At 43.9% G+C, this 17,368-nt stretch overlaps 1 protein-coding gene across 4 annotated transcripts in view; it reads right to left on the bottom strand.

The window, feature by feature from the left end:
• The window catches only part of RASGRP2 (RAS guanyl releasing protein 2), a 261,441-nt gene that overhangs the window by 199,963 nt on the left and 44,110 nt on the right, over positions 1–17,368 (bottom strand). For all 4 annotated transcript variants that reach the window (XM_068259466.1, XM_068259465.1, XM_068259468.1 and 1 more), the window contains one exon: positions 6,159–6,266. In XM_068259466.1, coding sequence (XP_068115567.1) covers positions 6,159–6,228 — 70 coding nt within the window. In that variant the 5' untranslated portion in view covers positions 6,229–6,266. The remainder of the gene's footprint in view (positions 1–6,158; positions 6,267–17,368) is intronic.

Genomic DNA, 17,368 nt, shown 5'->3' with positions numbered 1-17,368 from the left:
GCGGCAGCGGGGACACAGGAGAGGCCAGCGGGGACACAGGAGAGAGAGGTAACGGGCTCGCTAACTGGTGGGGGCACCTGTCACTAGCTGGGGGGGCACCTGTCTATCTAGCTGGGGGGGACACCTGTCACTATCTAGCTGGGGGGGGGCACCTGTCACTATCTAACTGGGGGGGCACCTGTCACTATCTAACTGGGGGGGCACCTGTCACTATCTAACTGGGGGGCACCTGTCACTATCTAACTGGGGGGGCACCTGTCACTAGCTGGGGTGGCACCTGTCACTATCTAGCTGGGGGGGCACCTGTCTATCTAACTTGGGGGGGGGCACCTGTCACTATCTAACTGGGGGGGCACCTGTCACTATCTAGCTGGGGGGGCACCTGTCACTATCTAACTGGGGGGGACACCTGTCACTATCTAGCTGGGGGGGACACCTGTCACTATCTAGCTGGGGGGGACACCTGTCACTATCTAGCTGGGGGGACACCTGTCACTATCTAGCTGGGTGGGACACCTGTCACTATCTAGCTGAATGGGACACCTGTCACTATCTAGCTGGGGGACACACCTGTCACTATATAGCTGGGGGGACACCTGTCACTATAGCTGGGGGGACACCTGTCACTATCTAGCTGGGGGGGGCACCTGTCACTATCTAGCTGGGGGGGGCACCTGTCACTGTCTAGCTGGGGGGACACCTGTCACTATCTAGCTGGGGGGGGGGACACCTGTCACTACCTCAACTGGGGGGGCACCTGTCACTACCTCACCCGGCCACAGCATCACCGGCAGCCCGGCCACAGCAGCACCGCAAGACATTTCAGCCCACACATCATCCCCAATCCGGCCCAAAACACTATTGCCAGGCACAGCAGCCAGTAGAGGAGAATTTAGAAGCCAGGTGAGAGGTGTCTACCATATTAAAGGGGCATTCTGCTTATTTATGTGAAATGCTGTCTATTTATGTGCCCCATGACTGCTGAATTTGTCATGTTGGATACCTCATGGTTACTGGATTTGTCTTGTTGGGGGCCTCATGATTTGTTGGGGGCATCACGATTGCTGAATTTGTCTTGTTGGGGGCCTCAAGATTGCTGAATGTGTCTTGTTGGGGGGCCTCATGATTTTTTGGGGGCCTCATGATTGCTAAATTTGTCTTGTTGGGGGCATCATGATTGCTGAATGTGTCTTGTTGGGGGCCTCATGATTTGTTGGGGGCCTCATGATTGCTGAATTTGTCTTGTTGGTGGTCACATGATTGCGAACTGCGAGACTATGGAAAAGCTAAATCGTTATCATGAAACAATAGCGTTAAACCTACTTTTTTAGCTTTTTAAAACGGAAAATAAAACTGGGAGGTTCTAAAAAAAAAAAACACATTTTTCAGGAGTAGGATGGATGAAATTGTTTATCTTCACAGTTTATTTTCAACTTGGATTTTCCATAATGTTCATGTATGAGTTAAAACGTTTGTATGTAGTTTAAATTGCTGTTGCCACTTTGCGATAGATAAGTGACTTTTGGGTTGCAGTTTGGACACTCGGCCTCCAAAAGGTTCCCCACCACTGTCCTAATCTAATGTCCCACATTGCTAAATTCATGTAAATTTGTCTCCACCCGTGGCCACACCCACATTCTGGTCCATGGCCACACCCATTTTTCGGCCTACACGCAACAGAACCCCCGTGGTTTTCCCCGACATCTTAAATTGCATTTTGTGGTAAGTGCTGCCAATCTAATTGTCCTTTAATTGCATTTTTTTTCCTGGGGGGGGGGCTGCGACTCTAGCAAGAACCTTCGGCCCTCCACCATGGGGTCTGAAAAAAAATGGCCCTCCATGCCCATGAAGTTGGACAGCACTGACCTAACTAATACTTGGGGGCACCTCTAGCTACTTAATATTGAGGGTACTTCTGACTACCTAATAGTAAGGGGCATGTCACCTGTAGCTGCCTATGACAGGAAAGGGAAGTAAGGGAGAAGTTACAGCTCGGACAGCAAGCACACTTGCGGTGCAGTTCTGCTTATCGGGGGTTTCTAGGTTTATGGAGGGCGATATCTAAAGTGCCATGACCTCTGTGCTTATAGGCTCCTGTGATGTAAATCCGGGCCTATATATATATATATATATATATATATATATATGCGTTTAAGTTTGGAATTGTATCTCTCTTTTCACTTGACGTGTTTTGCGAATGTGTTCATACCCTTGACCAACTTAATACATTTTCTTATCCTATGAATCCTATTCTGAAAGTCAAAAATCACACAAGAAGATTTCAGTGTAGGATTTGTTAGTCACAGGAATCGGAGGATCGGTCACGGGTTTGAACTCTGTCACACAACACTGCATTTAAGGTGCTAACCCCCTTTTTGTTAACAAACCAATCTAAGCTTTGTCAGTGCTGCACAAGCAAGTCTTTCATTTATTTGCATTTTTTTTTAAACATCATTGCCTTCATTTTACAGCCTGCTACGATTTATTTAAACTACCAGGAAGCTTAAATATTAATAACAGCACCCAAGTCATTGTACCGAACACCCTAAGGTGAGTGCTTTCGAAAGAGGCACCCATTAATTTGGGTTTCGGGTTATGCCATGTCAGTAACCAATATTCTACTAGTGGCTTTGCAGGGGTATCCTTATTGGGTTTTCAGATCGTTTTGCACTGAGAAGCCCTGTAATTTGCTGCCAGCATAGTTCAAACCACAGGTGAGATATATGTAAAGCATCAAACCTCAGCCAGTCTCAGTAGAGTACACACAAGTCTCGGTGACACTCTGTAAACACAGTAAAGCATTGTATATTCTGGAGAGACAAGACCTTCATGCCTTCTTCGTTATTGCTACTACCCACGGTTTAACATCCATAATACACTCGCATAACTCATTCAAAAGCCTTAGTTCATGCACTTTTCTAAAAATCATAATTCAGATGCAGCTATATAACAAGACACAAGGGCCTCGATTCATCAAGACTGATCGAATCAATTACCGACAGCTCGGTAAAATACCGAACTTGATAAGTTGATTTCAGGAGTCATCAAAGTATTCTACAGCTGTTAGCGAGCATTCTGTAATGATGTGATAAAACGGAAGAAAGTGCAATTCATGAAAATGAAAGTGGGCGTGATTTAGTGTTAACTTTAGGATTAGTTCTCTCCTTCACTGCTCTGTCGTTATTCTTGTCAGATCATTGCTGACAGAGAAGATGGAGCCATTTGAAGTGGTTATGTATCAGCTGAGAGTGATTCAAAGGCACAGAAGGGCAAGAATAAGGTCTAGAACCATATCAATTTGCAAGAGAATGGATTTATTTGCTATACCAGGACATCGGCATTTCTCTTAAATCATCTTGTAAGAGAACATAGGCAGTGCCAGGGTTAACTAAATTGCTAGCTGCACTACATTTTTTCAGAAAAGGCTCCTATCAAGACGCAGCTGGCGAAATTGTGGGATTGTCCCAAGCCACTTCCAGAATCCTGGTCCAGGTGTTAAGCCCTATTCAGAATGTTGCTACGTGGTGTTCAAAGAATCAGAATCTATAGTTTTAATTTCTTATCAGTGAGGGTCACACTGTATTCTGACCCAGTCCTCTGACTCAGACAGGAACTGCCACTTACATACCTGATGTTTAACTCTTTCAGGCAGAGAAGAAAAAAAAAAGAGGGCATCAGAGCCACATTTCTATATAGGGAAAATGACAGCATTTGTTATATGGGGTAATGATTGCTGCATTTGTTATGGGGGTAATAATGGCTGCATTTGTTGCCTGCAGGAGTAATAATGACTGTATTTATTATTTGGTGGTAGCTGCTGTATTGGTTTTTGGAGGAGTATTGAATGCTGCATTTGTTATTTCAGGGGTTGCTGCTTTTGTTATTTGAGTGGGTAAAGATTACTATACAGTGATGTGAGCTGTAGATAATTTCTATGCAGAGGTTCCCTGGGACCTGGAAATTTACAGAAGAGCTCCTCCAGGCGATAAACAAGGTTGAGAAAGGCTGCTTTAGAGTTTATCTAAACTTAAAACAGCACTGGGCTGCTAACCAATACTGGTCTACTGGAGCCAAGAGTGCTCGAAATAGAATTTCACAATCTTCCCTCTATGCCTGCCAACCATAAAGATATTTTATTTTCCTACATATATGGAAAAGAACTACGGTACTTTTGGGGTAAAGAATATTAGCATATGCTAAAACAATGAACAAACAGCAGGGCTAGTACTGACTAGGCTACACCTGCCCTGCAATTCTTGCTGTCCCATACTGCTGATTTCCACAGAAGTGTGTTTGGTCTATTTCCCTTGCCAGGTGTCTATATTCACTTGCTTTAGGATTGCAAATCTGCAGTTCTTGTTCCTCACAGGCTAACACTAGGGGGCGAGAGTCTAGGGTTACTGCATGAGAGCTATGCCAGGTAGAAGGCTCTGATACCCACACTGCAGGAGGTGAGGGGGGTGGTGGGTGGCACCTAATACTGCTGATGTTGAGGGTGAAGTTGGGGCATTTTCGTATAGCACTTAAAGTGGATCCAAGATAAACTTTTACTCATTGCATAATTGTGTTCCTTTCATATAGTTTATAGGGCACTCCTCAAGCCAAATACTTTTTGTGTTTTGTTTTAATACTCTAATTCCCTATAAACTAAACAAGCCTAACCCACAGCTCCTTTTGTGCCTTGCCACTGTAGCAAGGGCTTATGGGAGCTCAGTCTGGGCAGGAGGAGGAGGAGGTTACTAGCCATTGATTTCAGAGGCAGAGGGGAGGAGGGAGGAGGGAGGAGGAGAGGGAAATTAATTTACACACAGGCAAGCTGATAGCATCTCCAGAACATGGCTGCCCTCATTGTATCACAGCAATAAATAATCAGAAACCTTTAAAGAGAACCAGAGATGAAGCAACCTCTTGTATTTTACCTTATAAATCAGTTGGAACATGACAGTAAACACCTAATCTGCTCTTTGTTTCATTGTTCTCTGTTTAATCTGACTGTTATCACCTCTGATAAGAATCCCCTACTGAGCACTCAGTCTAGCTTTGCTACGGAAAGAGTCTGTCTTCTCTGGTGACTTTTTAAGCCCAAGCCTGCCCCCTTGTGGCTCTGCTATAATGACTCAGCTATAATTATTCCCAGCAAAGTCAGACTGAATGCTCTGTCCGGGATTCTTATCACAGCTGATAACAGACACTTTCAGCAGTGAGGATGAAACAGAGAGCATGGTAAGTGTTTTCTCTAATGTTCTTACTGATATATATGGTAAAATACACAAGGGTGCTTTGTCTCTGGTTCCCTTTGCAGCTAGATTTGCTGTGTAAACTATCTAAACTTTAGATAAGATATATAGACAATGGCCTCAATTCGCTAAGCTTATCTCCTGTCTTTAATAACTCTTCTAGAGTTGTTACCATGGTGATAAGGCATGTAGTATTCAGGAAACATTTTACCTCAGGCAAACCTAAAGTTAACTCTTCTGTCTTTAAGTTAACTCTTTAATCCTTAAAATAACTCCAGAGTTAAAGACAGGCTGTTCATTAACTGTGTGTGAAAATAACTACAGAGGAGGTAACTTAACTACAGAGGAGGTAACTTAACTACAGAGGAGGTAACTTAACTACAGAAGAGGTAACGTAAGGAATGAAGAGATAAGATAACTCTCTCACTATGTGGAGGTAAGTTTTCTCTTGCCTTATTATCTCCAGCATGATCTTAGTGAATTGAGGCCAATGTATTTGTTACAGTTACTTTTTCATCTCAGATCCGCTTTAATACCACTATGATTTTTGTTTTATTGGTTTTTGTTTTTTGTTTTTTTGTTTTTTTAGGGGGGGGGGGGGATATTTTGGTGTCACCTAATATCGCTGATTTAGGGGAGGGGGATATTTTCTGGCAGCATCTTATACAGCTAATTTGGGAGGGGGTGCAGACAGCACCCAATTCCACTTAATTTAATTTGATGATAAATGTGTGGAGACAGCACCTAGTACCACAGAAGTTTTTGGTGGGGCGGGCAGCAGCACCTAACTGTACTGGTGAGAAGGGGGGTCTGGGGACCCATGATAAAATTTGCCCAGGGCCCCAATTTATCTCAGACTGGCCCTGTTGGAGGAAGCACACTAAGTAATAGTATATCAATGCCATTTGGTTTTTATCTTACCAAAGTTGTGGATACATAACAATATCATCTCATCGATGGTTAGGCCCTTCTCAAGATCTGGATTGTCCATTTCTGCTTTTTCATCTGCTTCAGTCTTGTTTGCAAGACCTTAAAATAAATTAAAACATGACAGTGAGTCAGTGAGTAATTATGAGAAATCTAATTTGTATCAATATTAGATAACTTCTATTTTCAGATACAAAGTACCTCTTTCTTCATAATAATACTTATTTCTAAATAAAAAACAACAACTTTCCTTTCAAAAATCAGCTTTCTTAGGCTTCCAAAACCCCGTGCACAACACAACTTATATGAGGAAGTATGGAAGGGGAAGGGTTATGTGTCCATATTATATTATTAGAGACTGAAAGCTGAACGAATTATAGTGTGTTGCTGTAATGTCAAAAATATGCCTAGTAAGGTAAAAACAGGTAGAGTTTTAATATAAAAAGACTTACCAGCTGCACTGGGTTTTATTGTATTAGAAATCTGACTTTTGAATCTGGTCGCAGAAAGTGGGAAGTGTGTGCAGTCCCTGTATTTGCTGTACTCAGTGTATGTGAGCTTAAAGGATACCCGAAGTGACATGTGACATGATGAGATAGAGTATGTAAGTGGCTGACTCAGTCCTGACTCAGACAGGAAGTGACTACAGTGTGACCCTCACTGAAAATTCCAACTATAAAACACTTTCCTAGCAGGAAATGGCTTCTGAGGGCAAGAAAGAGATAAAAAAGGGGAATATTTTATCAGTGAGGGTCACACTGCAGTCACTTCCTGTCTGAGTCAGGACTGAGTCAGCCACTTATATACCTGGTATTTAACTCTTTCAGACAGAGAAAGAAAAAAGGAACACAGCCTAGTTATTTGTGTGCTAGGCACTGTACATACACATGTCTATCTCATCATGTCACATGTCACTTCGGGTATCCTTTAACTATTGGTTCCCATGAAATGTTTGCCCTGCCTCCAAGTGTCAAAAAAGTTTATTTATTTGGAGGTCAACCTGTATGTTAGTTTAACTAGCAAGTTTTAGAACCAAAACAAAAACACTTTTTTGGCTGGAAGCACAATTGTCAGTGTGTGAAAGGTTGCATTTTCTGTCATGTGCGTTTCTGTGTTTGCAGTGTGTTTGCATTTTTTCGGCATATGTGTTTTGTGTGCGTTTTTTTATGCATTTGTGATTCGCAATATATACAAAGCGCATATGCATTTTGAATGCATTTTCCATGCATTTTTCTATTGCATTTTATGCAAATCACTAGGAAGACAACATGGAAGCAGAAATGCATTAGAAAACAATAAAAAAAAAATTACATATAAAAACGCATGAAAAATGCATACAAAACACATTACATTGCATTACCATTGACTTTCATTATGTGTGTTTTTGATGCGTTTATAGAAAATGCAACAAAAGCAGCATTTTTAAAACCGCATGTTAAAAAACGCATACAAAACACATGTATACGCATATGCATATTGACTACCATTGCAGGCAAAAACACTGCGTTTTCTGCAACGCTAGCGTTTCTGCTAAGTGTGTTCCCAGCCTCAGTGTTTCAAGATAATACCACAGTGAAAAATAAGACTTTAGAATTAGTGACTTATTGTCTTGACTGATTTATAAAGGGGCCCTGTACTAGATTGCTGTACACTTGAAAAACAAAGCATGCTGCTTGACGAGGAGCTGACCAACATGTCTGAACAGCAGTTGTTTGTCAACCTGTCATGTTTCCAGCAACAGAAGAATCCCCATTGTTGTACATAGCTTAATTAGTGGTAATTCGACATGCTCAGTAGCTCCCCCCTGCTGTCACTAATGGAGCTATTTGATCTTTTGTGTGTGTGTGTGTGGGGGGGGGGGTTATGGGGGCTACAAGGGCCATGATAAAGTTGTTTTGGCCCACAGAGCAAGCTACCTGGGAGAGCTTCCTTGACAGCTGCTGTACTACACGTAGGGAATACCCAGGGCCAGATTTACATTTCTGTAGCCTATAGCCACAGAAGTTCTGGCACCCTAAATTATGTTGCTAAACCCACAAACCTGAAAACTCTAACACATACCTGGGTTCACACCCCAAACTACACCGCAAGAGTGTTGGTTTCCCAGCCGTCACCTCTACCCTCCCCGCCCTTCTCAAGCTCTGCGTGCCCACCATCCTTAAGCCACACTGAGGGGGTGTGGCATCAGCATGGCTCCAGGACCATGAGTGCGAATTCATGAACCTATGGCAGCCACCCCTCAGCAAACTGGTGCCTCCTGGGCCTATAAATTGTAGGTCTGATTAGGTCTGCTGACAACCATTATTTGCATTCTTATGACTCCATATTGATCTATTTGTATCGCTTGGTTGAATACCTGTTTTATAATAGTGTATTTTGTATATTTATGTTTGCAGTTTAAATAGATGTTTGGCAATTACACTGTCACATAAATAAATGACTTTTCAAGTCTGGGGAATGTATTTGTACTTCTTCCAGGAGTATTGTTAGTAGTGAATTTCTGTACATTGACGTGATGACTAAGGCTACATACACAAGTTGAGATAAAAGTTTTTGGAAAAGGCAAGATCACAGACCAATTTTACCCCCTTCCATGTAGTATGAGAGCCATACCTACACAGTCTATTCTATTGAGTTGAACTCCCCATCAGATAAAAATCTTTGCAAGATGCTGTACACATTCAACAGATCAGTATCTGCAAAAGATCTGTTCCTGGAAAAGATCCATTCCTGCAAAATGCATTCATAGTCTATGATATCTGCAGATCATCATACACACCTTGTTTAACAGACTTCCTCTGCATATCTGACAATCATCTGCAGATCTGAAAATCCATCCTGGTGGATCTGATCTGCAGATGAATGTCTGTTAAACAAGGTGTGTATGAGGATCTGCAGATCTCATAGACTATGAATGCATTTTGCAGGAACGGATCTTTTGCAGGAACAGATCTTTTGCAGATACTGATCTTTTGAATGTGTGCAGCATCTTTGTGTGCAGCATCTTGCAAAGATATTTTTATCTGATGGGGAGTTGAGCTCCATAGAATAGACTGTGTAGAATATTATTATTATTATTATTATTTTTTATTTATATAGCGCCAGCATCTTCCGTAGCGCTGTACATAATACAAACAAATAATGGGGAACAAATATACATAAGAAATACAAGACACTGTACAGTCATGACATTGAATAGAATAAATATAGATACATACATAGTTGATATGTAGTTGGTACATGTACATATGTTAAAATAACAGCAGTATGAGAAACACTAGGAGGAGGTCCCTGCCCTTGCAGGCTTACAATCTAGAGGGTAGTGGGGAGGAAACAAAAGGGAAGGAAACACAAGGATAAGTGGGTGAGCCAGTGTGCCTTCAGTGCTGCCTATAGCAAATTATAGGCTTGTCTGAACAGGTGTGTTTTCAGAGTACGTTTGAAGGTTTCCAGACTCGTGGCATGACGAACCGGCTGAGGGAGGGAGTTCCAAAGGAGAGGGACAGCCCGTGAGAAGTCTTGGATGCGAGAGTGAGAGGAGGTGACTAGGCTGGAGGACAAAATGGTCTCCTGTGAGGAACGGAGGGTCCGGGCGGGGAGGTATCTGGAGATTAAAGAGGAAATGTATGGAGGTGATAGCTTGTGTAGAGCTTTGTATGCAAGTGTGAGAAGTTTAAACTGAATCCTTTGGGCAACTGGTAACCAATGGAGGGATTGGCAGAGAGGGGCTGCCTCAGAGGATCTAGAAGAGAGGTGGATGAGACGGGCCGCAGAGTTTAGTAGGGATTGGAGAGGTGCCAGTCTGCTTTTTGGTAGACCACAGAGTAGGGTGTTGCAGTAGTCAAGGCGGGAGATGATTAGGGCATGTACAAGCATTTTAGTTGCTTCTTGTGAAAGGAAGGGACGGATTCTGGAAATGTTTTTGAGATGGAAGTAGCAGGAGGTAGTAAAGTAAAGTGTTAATATGTGGTTTAAAGGAGAGCTCAGAGTCCAGAGTTACCCCTAGGCAACGGGCTTTGGGGGTTGATGCTTTTGGGGTGTTATCTACATTGATTGTGACAATGGGAGGTGGAACAGAGAGCGAAGGTGGAAATATCACAATCTCCGTTTTGCTCATATTGAGTTTAAGGAAGCGAGATGACATAAATGTAGATACAGCAGATAGACATTCGGGGATTTTTGATAGTAGTGTGGAGAGGTCTGGGGCAGAACAATAAATTTGGGTGTCATCAGCATAGAGGTGATATTGAAACCCAAAAGAGCTTATTATCTGTCCCAGGCCATGGGTGTAAATGGAAAAGAGGAGGGGTCCAAGGACTGACCCTTGTGGTACTCCGACAGACAGTGGGCGTGGAGAGGAGTTGGTATTGGCATAGGAGACCATGAAAGAACGTCCAGACAGGTAAGAGTTGAGCCAGGAGTGTGCTAGGCCCTTGATTCCCAGTGTTGAGAGGGTCTGGAGAAGTAGGGTATGATCAACAGTGTCGAAGGCAGAGGACAGATCTAGGAGTATTAGTACCGAAAATCTGCCTTTGGCTTTAGCAGCTAGGAGGTCATTGGCAACTTTAGTGAGAACGGTTTCCGTAGAGTGTTGAGGGCGGAAGCCAGACTGGAATGGGTCCAACAGGGAATTAGCAGAGAGAAAGTTAGACAACTCTGAGTAAATGTGGCGTTCCAGAAGTTTGGAGGCAAAGGGAAGGAGAGAGACTGGGCGGTAATTAGAAAGGGCAGTAGAGTCTAAAGAGGGTTTTTTGATTAGTGGTGTTATGATAGCTTGTTTAAATGAAGAAGGAAAAATGCCAGTAGAGATGGAAAGGTTAAACAGTGTTAAAGCAGGAATGAGGGGGGAGGAGAGCTGGGGGATAAGATGAGAGGGAATAGGATCTGAGGCGCATGTAGTAAGATTAGCTTTAGAGATTAGTGAAGAAAGACGCTGTTCAGTTAAGGCTGAGAAGATTGTTAGCGGGGAGGAGGTTTGAGTGGGTGAGTGGTTATGTGGAGAGGGATGGTTGATAGTAGGGGAGCTGCCGGGCAGAGAGGGAAAAGGAAGAGGTGATTGGACAGGTGAAGAGGGTTGCTTTTGAAAGCTGTTCTGTAGTGTTTCAATTTTGCTCACAAAATATGCTGCAAAGTCTTCTGCAGACAAGCTTGTGGTTGTAGGGGGAGGCGGGGGGTGGAGAAGTGAGCTGAAGGTGTTGAAAAGTTGTTTAGGGTTATGGGATTGTAAAGAAATTAGTGTAGAGAAGTATGACTGCTTTGCAAGTGAGAGAGCGTCCCTGAGCTGCAGCAGCGTGTTTTTATAGTGGGCAAAGTCATCTGCATTGGAGCTTTTCCTCCACTGCCGTTCTGCTGCCCTGGACTGTCTTTTCAGTTGTTTGATGGGTTCAGTCAGCCAGGGCTGTCTGTTGATGCGGCGGGGGCGAAAGTTGATGAGAGGGGCGGCTGTGTTCATGACAGCGGCGACTGTGGTGGAGTAGTAGATGGATGCTGACTCGGGGTCAGTGTAGGATGACAGGGAGCCCAGGGGTTTTAGAGAGTCAGCTAGGGAGCAGAGGTTGAGGTTGCGATAATTCCTGCATAGGCGTGATGGCTGCACTACGGTAGCTGGAGGAGGCAGGGAGGGGCTGATTGTAAAAGTTATGAGATTGTGATCTGAAAGGGGGAATAAAGAGTTATTAAATGTGGAAACTGGGCAGAGCTGGGTAAAAACTAGGTCCAAAGTGTGGCCATCTTTGTGGGTGGAGGTTTAGGACCACTGGGAGAGGTCATAGGATGAGGTGAGTGAGAGGAATTTTGTGGTAGTGGAACAGTTAGTGTCTATGGGGATGTTAAAGTCCCCAATGATGATGGAAGGAATGTCAGTGGATAGAAAGTGGAGAAGCCATGTTGAAAAGTGGTCAATGAAGGTGGAGGCTGGTCCAGGGGGCCGGTAGATGACAGCAACCTGGATGTGGTGAGGGGAGTAGATGCGGACAGCATGAACCTCAAAAGAAGAGAAAGCCAGAGAAGGTGCAAGCGGTGTAAAGGAGCAGTGTTCGGAAAGAAGAATTCCCACCCCCATGTTTGTCACCCGATCTAGGTGTGTGGCTAAACTTGAGGCCACCGTATGAAAGGGCAGCTGGAGACACAGTATCAGATGGGGTTAGCCATGTCTCAGTGAGCCCCAGGAAGGTGAAAGCATTAGTGATGAACAGATCATGGACATGGGCTAGTTTATTGACTACAGAGCGTGCATTCCAGAGGGCCCCAAATATAGGAGGGGGAGAGCTGGGAAGGCAAGGAATGGTGATCAGGTTACATCGGTTAATGTGCGTGGAGGAGTGAGGATGGTCAGTGCGGGATGTGGTATTTACCAGAGTGCAGTGCGGTCTGGGAGAGGGTCTTGGATTGAGTCCTAGCAGCAAGTAGAAGTAGTAGGCAGAGATGAGAGAGGTGAGGATGTGATTTGTATGTGACAGAGGGCTGTTTAAGAGATGTGGAGGAAGGTATGTGTGATTTGAGAAATAAGAATAGTTCATGAGTAGAGAGAAGAGAGGATGGTAGGAGAGAGGGAGCAATGTAGATGTCATTGCTGGCAGCGGGAGGGGCTCTCATACTACATGGAAGGGGGTAAAATTGGTCTGTGATCTTTCCATTTCCAAAGACTTTTATCTCAAGTGTGTATGTAGCATCAGGATGGTAAATTAGATGCATTTCAAGTTGATGCAGGATGAGGATTAGGAAAATTTGGTGTGCAAAATTGTGCAGCTTGAAAAATTTACCTCAGCAGGATTCGATTCATTTTCAAGCTGCATACATTTGCATACAAAATTTGCATAATGCTGCATCAACTCAAAATTAGTTGCATCTCATCTCCCATCCCTAGTGATGACTAGACTATATATAGAAAGAGGTTCACTTCCTTGTTTAATCTGTATGGATTTTTACTGATTACGATTAGCCAATAAAAATATGTTTTGGACTGTTTGGTGATGTACACGCAGGGCTATTTTCCGCTTTTATTTTTATAACAAGTAACTTGTCTATATATCTTATCTAAAGTTTAGATAGTTTACACAGCAAATCTAGCTGCAAACAGCTTCAACAGTTTATGATTATTTCTTCCTGTGATACGAGAGCAGCCATATTCTGCTTGTCATCATTGCACAGGCAAGTTGCTCTGCATCTCCACCCCTCAGCCTGTGAAAACTCCACTCCTCTCTCCTCCCCTCTCCACTCCCTTGCCTCTGAAATCTCTGGCTGGTAATGCCTCCTCCTTCAAGAAAAGCCTCCTCCTCCCCAAACTGAGCTCCCATGAGCACTTGCTACATGGGACTCAGAATGCCTAGGCGCTGGAGGAGCTGTGGGCGAGGCTTGTTTAGTTTACAGGGAATTAAGGTATTAAAACAAAAAAGGGTATTTGGCTTGAGGAATGCCCTATACACTATATGTAAGGGGCACAATTATGCAATGAGTAAAAGTTTATCTCGGATCTACTTTGAAAGAAGCACATTATACAGTTATATTATAATATTATGGGGTGCTAATGGCCCATACTCACGGGCAACTTTTTGTGCCTGTCGCCAGCACACGTGAGCATGTGGGCGACAGGCCGGCGACAGCTCCTTGCCAGGTCCCTTTGCGTACACACGCGAAAGAGGGACCAGCGGCGCGACGGAAGCTGTCGCCAACGTTCCTCCTCCCCCCCGCCGGAAGCTCCGTATACCTCAATGGAGGTTGCTGTCGCTAGTCCGCGACAGTTGCGGCGGCGACTGTCGCCAGGCGATTGACCGCGCCAATCGCCTGGCGACATCAGCGGCGGGCGACAGTTCGGGGTGCGCGCCCGTGCGACGGCGCATACTCACGGGCAACCTGTCGCAGCGCGCGCCACGTGTTGCGGCGACAATTGTAGCCAGTGAGTATGGGCCATAAGAGCTGTTTTTCAGGTGTATTTCTGAAATTTAAAAACGACTGTCACCTTTCTATACTAAGGCAGTCTGCATTGTGTAACGCACACAGAGAGGTGGCATCCGTAGTGAAATACAATACCCCTCCCAAATTTTGGGTAACCTCTTCCTCTGCTTGTGATTTGCCTTCCTGTTTTCACAAGTCTCTGTCTCTGATGTGAAAACCGTCAGCTTTGCGTATCTCATGGGATATCTTGCTGAGGTTGAAGCGTGTTTTCACATGTTTACTCCGTGTCTAATGGTTATAGACGTTGCCTTAGAAAACACAAAATGAGGAAGCACAGTGTTCACATGGGTTCCTCCCTTTCAGACACCTTGTTGTCTGTCCTGACTGAATGCTTCTGTTGTTTACATAAATGCACATCAAACTACAAATTAAGTATATGTGACCATGAGACCTGAAAAACAGACTCACATGACTTATTCTGTGTCTTTAGCAAAAAGACTGGAACACACTTTGTACATTTCATACTTATGGTCAGTTTTGTAACAGAGTAGTAGGGGTGTCTCAGCACCCTCGAGAAAAAGACACAGACAAAAAAACAGAAGCCCAATAGCACAATATGTTTTCATATACGGGATATCAATACGCTAGGTAATTGTACTACTCACAAAGGCGAGTTGCAGAGGGGCAACCGATCACAGGAAGTAGGTGGAGACAACAAACCCGACTCCACTCAGGGCGGTCCAGCCGGACCTGGGTGTGGTCGCTCTCCTTGGTAAAAGTGACAGATTATCGCTATGGTTTAAACCATGTGTGGTCTGTCTAGACACCTCCAACAGGGTATGTTGGGGGGTACGTAATGCCCAGTTTGGGAAAAGAGGCGCCCGGTGTGAATAAAATTGGATTAAGAACAAGATACAATTGAAAAAAATGAGGTGGCTTACCTCAAAGATGAGATCTTTGTACAGACAATATTTATTTAGCACAGGCAACGCGTTTCACGGGTCTAAGCCCGCTTCCTCAGGCCAATAACAGTACCAATTGCAAATAGCCGATCAACAATGGGAGCCTCAAGGCTGAAAGCAATTGTGGTTTGAGTAATCCACAATGATTTTTTAATTCAGATAAAGTACTTTGAGAAACCCCACAACATGGTACCAACTGAAAGTGTCAATACCCTTATTTGTAAAGAGGAACTATAGCAACAAAGAGGAAAAAAATAAATCAATTCATTGCAAAGTGAGAAGTTAAAAAATAAAAGAGAGATCAAAGGTTTAAGGAATAGGACAGTTGGTGAAGGAAAGCTGTGTATGGGGTTGTAGAAATGGTGGTCAGTGGGCAAGGTAGGAGTGTCCTAGGTAGGAGAGTATGCTTGCCTGAAGAGGTGAGTTGTAAGGTTGTGAGTGGTGGATGTATTGAGGGAGGGAGTTCAAGAGGAGGGGAGAGGATCAAGAGAAGTGTTAAAAGTGGGTATGATAAGAGGTGACCAGAGGGGAAGACAGGAGAAAAAAATAATGTTCTGAACCTGCTTATAAATTAAGGCCCCTTGCACACTTGCCCACTGCATCGCTCTGTGGTACACTTCCCCGACCAAAGAGCCATGCAAGTCTATGAAGACGGAATTTGTGCAGGAGCAGGGTCAGTCATATTTCAGCAATACAAATATATACAGTACGTAAGTGATGTGTGGTTTGAGACATCACCAATACTGGTACATGTTCATATGATAAATTACAGCAGAATAACAATCCCTAGGAGGAGGTCCCATCCCTTGCAAGTTTACAATCCAGAGAGTAGTGGATTATAGACATTAGGGAAGGAGACACAGGGGTTGGTAGATGAGGCAGTAAACCTCCAATGATACCTTTAGCAAATTACAGGCTTAACATTTATGAAAAAGCCTGAGTATCTTCAGCATCGATGGACTCCACTACACTGGATCCCACTCATCCTACTTTTGTGGTTCCCACAAGAAACATCCCCCTTTTAAGACATAACTTTAAATCTGTGGACACTGGTACACCACACACTTTAGAAGGTGTGCCTGTTGTCAAATCATTCATGGTCACAATGGCAACAAGTATTTCAAAGTTTGAAGTAGATGCTCCACTGCCACTGGTCTGTTATTACACCAGCTGGCCCCTTTAGACCAGAGCCCCTCTACCCTGATGGCAGAGGTAGTGGGTGCTATTCTTAAGCCTCTGTTATGTATCCATACACTCTGGTTGTCACTGACACAACCACTGTATGCGCAGGTGGGGGGGCCTGTCCTCACTCTTTTAATGTACACTTGGCAACGCGTGTCGTGGGTCTCAGCCCACCTACTCAGGAGGAATACAATGCCAGAAGAAAATCAAGCTAGCGTTTGTTTCCGCCTGAGGAGGTGGGCTGAGACCCACGAAACGCGTTGCCAAGTGCACATTAAAAGTACGTTACAAGTTATTTGAACGTGTTATCATTGAGGTAAGCAACCTCAAACTTTTTTTCATTTTAGATACTTTTAACCTAGTTTTATCATACCCTGGGCACCACTTTCTTCCCCTTTCTTTACTTTAACAACTGGAACATTATGGATTGCCCTAAGCAACAGCATGGTTCAGCTCCAGTTTTCTTTCCACCAGTCTTGGATAACTCAGTCCCACTATCTGCTCTTACCACTCCCAGCACCATAGCTCTCTTTGTTTTATCAGAATGCATAAGAACTGCCTGCTACGAAGCCTCCAGTGTACACAAATATACCACTTTCATTTGTAGAAGTGAAAGGGGAAGTTTTATATAACACCACTGTGATTAGTTCTATGTGGGTGATACACACAGTTTTCCTTTTTATCTCCACATGTGAGTGTAGCAGTAATTCTCACCAGTGTGGTCTAGTGAGAAAAGCCTGACGCCGCTATAAAAGAGAAGTAACCGTGGTGACAGTTGTGTTAGTACAGTGAAACTCCACTTGAGATACTAAGAGGAAAAATCCTCCCCAGAGTAGTGTTGGACCAATCAGAGAAAGCGGAGGTTTACCTCGAAAATTTAAATACCACAGAAGTTTCAGCCCAATCACAAGACTAGGAGGCTGACTTCTGCTGCGTTAAGCCAATTTCTGATTGGGAACTCGGAAATTGGTATACGGAAATTTCGGTATTCGGAAATTTCTGACCAATCCTAGTGTGCAGTGAGCGCCGGCCAGAGATCCAAGTCGAGGTTGGCCTGCTTGTGGATAGCACATGCCATTTGATCAGGTACCCCCTTGTGCAACATCAGAAGCTCATGAATATTAACCTCCCTGGAGGTATGATTCTCTCCTGATTTTAGGGTCTTGA

Source organism: Hyperolius riggenbachi, chromosome 11 (assembly GCF_040937935.1).
Source record: "Hyperolius riggenbachi isolate aHypRig1 chromosome 11, aHypRig1.pri, whole genome shotgun sequence".
Lineage (NCBI taxonomy): Eukaryota > Metazoa > Chordata > Amphibia > Anura > Hyperoliidae > Hyperolius > Hyperolius riggenbachi.
The sequence above is the reverse complement of the archived record's forward strand: the minus strand, read 5'-3'. Positions and strand labels throughout refer to the sequence as shown.